Raw genomic sequence first — 7,130 nt, forward strand, 5'->3', positions numbered from 1 at the left:
AAAGCTGTAAATCTGAGAACTTCAGTGATTTGTATCCCTATAGTTATAGATATCTTAAAATGAATTGAGCATACATTATGTCTTTTTTAATTATTAGACAATATCATATTGTATATTAAAGTTTTTATTCCTTAGTAAGAATTTTTAAATCACAAAATAGTGTGGCAATATTTAGGTAATAGAATTTATGGAGTGCTGAAAATACTAGAATATAAAGATAATTTGTAGTTTATCTTCACATACTAAACTTTTCTAAACCAGCTGGTTTCTTGCAGACAGTATTTATTTTTTTAAAATAATTTAAGACAGCATAAGCTTGTACCAAGCATAAGCATTGTAACAAAAGTGCAACTTTTCAGCAAATCCTCCCCAAAAGATATTTTAACTCAAAATATCATTAGCACATATTTTCTCCCTACAAAAATAGCATGTCAGACATCATTAATTGGATGTATTAACAACTATGTACATAAGAGCCACCTTGTAGGCTAAGAGTTTAACGTTGTTTAAACACAGCGTTTGAGGCAAACAGTAGCAACAGCAGCAGCAAATGCACCAAACTGACGAAAAGACCCAGATATTTTCCTCACTCATAGTCAGACTGTTGTGTCTCACCCCTTACATAACATCCAAGTGAGATTTCTCACAGTGCTACCTTGGCAACAAACTAAAAATATCTAGACAAGGTCTTGGTTTAAGCCTTATTAAAAAAGCTTTCTTTGTGATTATCTGGTATCTGGTTTGGTCTCCAGAAAATACATAGACTTGGAGATAGGAAGGCCTCACAGGACTTCATTCTATATCTTTACAGCATTTCCAATCAAAACTGACTAGTTAAATGCTTTCGTTCACTTTTGAATTTTAACAGAATATAGGATATATCAGTTTGGACTTGTTTTTGTTGTTGTTGTTGTTGTGTTTTGAAGTTCAGTGCACTTTTTTACAGTAAGATTACAAAAATTTAGGAACATGATGATTAATGAGAGTGGGAATAGATGCACTTGAGATGTGTATGTATAGATACCTATCTATGGATAAACAGAAATCTGGATAGATATCTATATATGGACTAAGAAGAAATTAAGATGAGTCCATTAATTCACGGTCAATTTCTCAATAAAGTGTTAGCAAATGCACTAGGAATGATTCTGGCCTTCTCATCCATCTCCTTCCCTGACTTGGTTCTGACGATGGCCCAGCTCCGTGTTTCTTTAACGAGTGCAAGTTACTAAGAGATACCATTTAAACCACTTCAGAATAGGTTGCAACGTGAGCAACTGCATCCTCACTTCTTTGAAAAATATATGCCTTTTAGAAAGCTGAACATTGGAAAATACTGAAGAGTAAATTCAATTCTAAAAGATCCTCAATCTGTTTGTGGAAAGCCTCCTAAAACAGGCAGGGCAGCTTTGAGAACTAGCTCTACATAACAACTACCTGCTGTTCCATGTCAACTCCAAAGACGTCAAAGGTGTTAACATCTTTCCCCTACCCCGGGGTTCACCTAGCTCAGCCACAGAACAGACCCTTCTTACTTCCTCTCGAATTAGCTTCCAATTTTAAGAGATAATGGAACATGGCCTAAAAGGGGGAAAAACTTTTTTGGGGGCTTAAAAAAAAGAGCCAATGTCTTTCGCAGATGATCTTTTACAGCTGGTGGGAGGAAGAAAGGGATGTTAGTGTGTAGAGGGTGGGGTGGTGAGGGATGAGCAAAACAGGAACTCCAAATGTACACATAACACCTGTTTTGTTGTTCTTGTTTATGCCTGTCGTGCATCTATTACACTTCCTCACTTAAAGACGTTAAGGGTGTTTTAACTTCTCACTCTGCTTGAACCTCCGTCCTTCGGGACGCAAGGATTCAGGGAGCTTCCTTTCCTGGCTGCGAGGGATCTTCCTGAGCAGAGCTCTCCGAGTTCCCCGGCTCGCGTGGGCCGGCGAAGGGCAGGTGGGTGCGGCCGTGCGGGTGCTGGGGGTGCGGCGCCCCAAGGGGCGCCACCTCGTGCGGCAGGAGGGTCGCGGCGGCGGCGCCCGCCTTCTCGGGAGGGGGCGACAACACCGAGGACAGGCAGGGGAACGCGGCGGCGGCGGCGGCAGCGGCGGCGGCGGCGGCCGCGGCTGCCGCCGGGGCGGGGATGCCGGGGTATAGCAGCGGGAACGGGGCGGCGGCCGCCGCCGGGTACAGATACTTCTCCAGGCCGCTCTTGTCCAGGAAGGGCTGCACGTAGGCGGCAGCTGCAGAAGGCGAGAGGAAGCAGAAGGGCAGGCAGAAGGGGGCCGCGGCGGCCGCGGGCTGCGGGAAGGGCGCGCCCCCGCCTCCGCCGAACGCCACCAGCGAGCTGAGCAGGGCGGCGTCGGGTCTCAGCAGCGCGGCCGCGGCGGCAGGGTCCGGCCCCAGGAGCGCGGCTGCCGCCGCCGCCGCGCCACCCCCCGGGCCGCCGCCGCTGCCGCCGCCGCGGGAATCCAGCTTCATCCTCTTGGGCGCCGGCGAGTCCTCCCCGGGAGGCTCCTGCTTGATGGTGACGCGGCTCGCCCCCGCGCCTTTGCCTTTCTCGCGGTCCGGCCGGGCCTCGGCTTCGCCGCCGTAGCCGCTGTCGGTGTCCGTGTCGTTCTCGGCGGCGAGCTCGGCGCTGGGCTGAGTCCGCTGGATGACCGGCACGCAGTAGGCGAGGGGCTCCAGCTTCTGCCCCGCGCGCTCCAGGCAGGGGGCGGCCGCGGACCCAGCGGCCGAGGGAGCGCCGGTGCCTTTGCTCAGAGGGACCTGTTGAGTCAACAGCTGCGGGGTGGGCAAGAACTGGGTGGCCACGGCGTGCAAGTGGTTGATCAGCTGGACACACCGCGGCTCCCTGGGTGTCCAGCTCTCAAACCGGGAGAGGTATTGCAAGACTTCTTTGGCGCATGTTTGAAATCCCGAGTGGAACGCATCCAAATCGGACTGAATGGGCGATTTCAGAGATCGCTCCCCTAGGATGAGGAAGGGATGGGGGTGGGGGACGGAGGAGTGGAGGCAAGAAGAAACATACCCACGTTAAAACATCTGCTTATCACGTGGGCCCTGCATCGACTAAAGTGATCTCGGTTTTTCCCCAGTATTCAAGTGATATAACCCACCGGTTGCCGAGAGAAGGGGGGTGGCGGAGGTGCGGAGCGGGGAGAGGGCGCTCTCCTCCCAGCTGAAAACCAAAGTGGAGCGGGTGCAACCGCCACTTTAAAACCTGATTCCTCCGAGTTCTGCTGAAAGCCTCTAGGATGCTTCGGGAAATGGGCTCGTTCCAATGAAGGGAAAGTATAAGCAATTTAACAAATGAGAGAGAAACCATGAGCCCACGGAAAGAGATGGGGTGCGGGTGAGGGTGTCCTGACACTGCTCCCCTGTGGGCTGCCCCGCTTCATCAGGGTAGGCTGGCCTCCCTGAACTGACTTACCATTCTGTAAAGCAATTATCTTCTGATGCTGTTGCTCGGTTAAGGCGGTTAAAGCTTTTAAGTGTTTCAAAGTTAATTCCAAGACTACAGCTTTCTCCAGATGCCCCAGAGTCTGCAGTGGTGCAAAAAAGAAAGGGGCACTTGGTTACTTAAAAACACACATTTGGCTTAATTGGCTGTCCATTCAGCACAGCAATTTAAGCAAACACTTTGAAAGAAGTACTATTCTTTTACTTCTTGAGCTTTCCACAAGACAGGTTATAAATGATTTCTTGCCTTCAGCTGGGAGCACCTACTCTGAGTTTGCGGGAAACTCTATGGTGTAGCACAAGTTTTAAGTCAGGAACTTATATTTACATTTATTCTTATATTTTCTGGGAGTCGCACCAGACTATTAACACGCCCTTGGAGAGCAGCAAAGAATGAAAATGTGCATCTTACTGTCAATTTCAGATGTTCAGGCAGTAAATCTTTCAGCTGAGCAATGCATTCATTAATTCGGTCTCTTCTTTTCTTTTCTATTAATCTGTGCGGTAATTTGTAGGTATCCTTAATACATGAGAGTCATGGAAAAGAGAGAAAACAGTAAGCGAAACATTCACTTATTGGATATTACCCTCGTCTGCCCCCCCCCGCCCCCCCCCCACCATAAAACATACTATGTGATAAACTATACCCAAGAAACCTCTTTCCTCTAGTCTGTTCTGCAATGCAATTTAAATTCAGGTATGATGTTTAATATCCCCCTGAGAGTACTCAGCAAGCCACTTAAAATTCACAGTTGGGGAAGCTCAGGGGCTGGAATATATTTGCGGGCAGAGCTTCACTGTGAAATCAATGGCCCTAATTAACTATCCATGCAGGTTATGAGGAATATCGAGAACTTACACTTACCTTGGTGTCGTCTCGTTTCATACTCCTTTTGGGTTTACACATATACAAAGAGGAATAGTCCAGTCTGCAAAACAGAAATCAGCATCAGGCACCCATTCGGGGAGGGGCACTGCCCTCGCCAGCTCCATACCACTTTCTGGAGAAGAAAAAAATCAAACCAAAGCCTAGACAGATATTCGCAAGGGTGCGTGCACCTTACCCTATAAAATCTCTATGTTCCAGTAACTGTCTCTCTTGCAAATGAGGAATTCCTTCGTCCATGTTCAACTGCTGTTCGTTTCCTCTGTTTCGATTTTTGGGGCTCTGTACAATAATCTGTGGGACGGTAGGCTTGGGAGACCTTGGGGGGATCTGTGCGTCTCCAGTCTCTCTCGCTCTCCCTCTTCAGTGCAGTGTTGAAAGTGTGAAGCAGTTGGTCCCCCCCCTCCACCGCGCTCGCACACACACACGCACACACACGCACACTCGCGCCGGCCCCACTGCGCTGGTAGTTTGCTCTCACTCCAGGCAGTGTTTGGCCACAGGGCACGCGCGTCGCCGGCCAGACCAGCACCCAGCTCACGTGCGGAACGTACCATCCGCGGTCCAGCCCGGAGGGGGGCGGGGGAGGAGGGGCTGGGCCGGGAGGGGGCGTCGGGAGAGGGCGGCGAGAGAAGGCGAACGGCAGGAGGGGGCGGGGACACCTGATCAGGGCCACCGGAAAGGAAAAACAACTTCGGCCAAGCTATTCATCTTCCCAAAGGCGATGCAGTCGGCAGGAGGAGGGGGGAGTGGGGGTGCAGGGGTGCGGGGCAGCCTGAGCTTCCTTGGCTGGAAAATGCGACTCCCTGGGTTCGTCCGTTATTACGGTGCAGGAATGTGAACGTGGCTTTTTGCTTTTCCACCGATTGTGCAGTTGGTTTGAACCATAGAAAGGAAGGGAAAAGAGAATTCGCGGTGGGTAAACTTGAGTCCCAAAGGAAATTTTGCAGACTTGTTTGCTCACTGATCAGTGGCCTGGAGGGACTCCTTGGCGCTGGGTGGAGAGGTTGCCTCGAGAAGAAGCAACTTGCAATCCGCTCCTTGAAGGATTTAAGATACATGAAAACGTTGTCACTGGGTCCGAATGTCGCAATCCAAGTGTCTTTCGGTGACACGGCGTCCCTGGGCCAACTAAACTTACCCGCAGCAGCCGGAATTGCGGTGCCACTAATCACAGCAGCAGATGACTACGTTTGGGGCCGCGTGTGCTCCTGGAGGAACGCGGCGGGGAGCGAGCCGGGGTTGAGTGGGGGCTGGGAAGGGAGAAGGGGGTGGCACGAGAGGGGCTACCACAGAAAAGCTATGCAGCATTTATCACCCGCCCGCTCAACTCTGCTGCGTTCCGAGCCTCCGGTGACGCTACATGCTTTCCCCATCCCCCCGCCCCCCCGCGCGATAAGAGACGCCCGGAGTGTGCAGAGCCCACGTTTACTACCGCTGGCACCTCCAAAGCCTCCCTCCTTAATCCTGTCTCAAACGGGTACCAGCACAGGGCCAGCAACGTGATCCGACCTGCCGCTGCTGCCACATCACTGCTCGGGGAACCCGTGCGCGCGCGCGCTCGCCCTGCAGCCGCGGCGCTCGGCGCCGGGAAGCACAGGCCAGCAAGAGCCGGGTTACCTTTCCCCAGAGCCACGCCGGGAGCATGACTCACTGCTAGTGAGAGTTACCGGGAGGTGCCCGGGGATGCGCACTGCCCACGCCGCCCTGCGAGCCCAGGGGAAACCATGTCCTGAGGGACTCCCAGGGGTGGGATGGAAGCTATATATATATTTCTCTAGATATACATAAAGGCATAGAGAAAAAACCAAGGTTTTTCCTGCACAGAGAGGGATATTTACATTCTCCCCGGGGTGATCTCCGAAACGTTGATTATTGCCAGTGATAAATGAACCGAGGGGAGAAGAACGCCGAAGGTACACGCACCAGGGCGCAGCAGGGACTGGGGTGCCCGCTACGTGTCCCCCGGCCCGCCCCGCCGGGCACGGGTTCCGGGGACGGATCTGGGTCGCGGGAAGCGGCGGCTGGGAGGAGGTCACGTGTCTGCAGGAGTCGCGTCTCCTCCCCGACTCCAGGAGCAGCCCGGGCCGCGGCGGCCGCTCGCGCTGCTGCAGTCTCCGGAGTCCTGGGCGGAGACGCGCACTGCGTCTGGCTTCGTGACTCGGGCGGCGGCGGCGGCCCAGGATCACCCCGGCGTGAGGAGACGCTCGCGGTCCGTTCAGTTCATCTGTTTAGAGGGCCTTTTAAGGTCTCTCGACTTCCTCAAATAGGGGAACGTATTTTGCACCAAACAGGCAGTTTAATCACGATGGTTCTTAATTTAAAAAGTATTTTTAAAATGCTGACTTTATTTTAAACCTCGGTCCTACCTCTCTTCTATTTCCAAAAGGTTAGGTAATTAAGACCCTTCAATGGGGAGGGCACGTTGGAGCCCTAAAAGCGACCTATTCCTGCAGTACTGTGTCATTTTTACCTCTTTTTAATTGACTAAAAATGGGAATGCCGTTAGGTGAATAATTTAAAAATTAAAACACCAGGTCCCCTTCTAGATTTCTGAATGTTTGGAGTAGAAAGGGGATGTAAACATTTGCTCCAGAGCTAAATTTCACTTGAAAAGGATGACTGGTTAGGGAAAATGAAATAAAGACAAGATCACTGCATTTTGGCCTCGTCGGGCTAAAAACACAAGGCAGACATCTGATCAGGGCAAACCTTAGAAGCTAAGTCTGGGGCAGAGATTAAATGCAAGTTGGAATAGGAGGAACATGATCAGGAGCCTTGAGGCTCAAG

General features: G+C 51.4%; 1 protein-coding gene across 2 annotated transcripts; it reads right to left on the reverse strand.

The window, feature by feature from the left end:
* Nucleotides 1–262: 262 nt before the first annotated feature.
* On the reverse strand, nt 263–6,372 carry BHLHE41 (basic helix-loop-helix family member e41). Of its 2 annotated transcripts, none has more exons than XM_054443163.2 (6): nt 6,267–6,372; nt 4,519–5,593; nt 4,320–4,383; nt 3,867–3,974; nt 3,426–3,537; nt 263–2,964 (listed from the first exon to the last, which is right to left on the reverse strand). In XM_054443163.2, the coding sequence occupies exons 2-6, from the start codon at nt 4,578–4,580 to the stop codon at nt 1,862–1,864; spliced, it is 1,449 nt and encodes a 482-aa protein (XP_054299138.1). In that variant the 5' UTR covers nt 4,581–5,593; nt 6,267–6,372; the 3' UTR covers nt 263–1,861. The 2 variants fall into 2 exon arrangements, with proteins under 2 accessions (XP_054299138.1, XP_054299137.1); XM_054443162.2 differs by lacking the exon at nt 6,267–6,372 and having other exon boundaries at nt 4,519–5,380; nt 5,482–5,897.
* Nucleotides 6,373–7,130: the final 758 nt, after the last annotated feature.

The sequence above is a fragment of the Pongo pygmaeus genome, chromosome 10 (genome assembly GCF_028885625.2).
Source record: "Pongo pygmaeus isolate AG05252 chromosome 10, NHGRI_mPonPyg2-v2.0_pri, whole genome shotgun sequence".
Classification (NCBI taxonomy): Eukaryota; Metazoa; Chordata; class Mammalia; order Primates; family Hominidae; genus Pongo; species Pongo pygmaeus.

Excerpts from the sequence above, each read along its gene's own strand:
- BHLHE41 (XM_054443163.2), bottom strand. The coding sequence starts at position 4,580 with ATGGACGAAGGAATTCCTCATTTGCAAGAGAGACAGTTACTGGAACAT. Across the intron at positions 4,384-4,518 it reads GAACATAGAGATTTTATAGG|ACTGGACTATTCCTCTTTGT; the intron begins GTAAGGTGCACG and ends TCTGTTTTGCAG. Across the intron at positions 2,965-3,425 it reads GATAATTGCTTTACAGAATG|GGGAGCGATCTCTGAAATCG; the intron begins GTAAGTCAGTTC and ends TCCTCATCCTAG.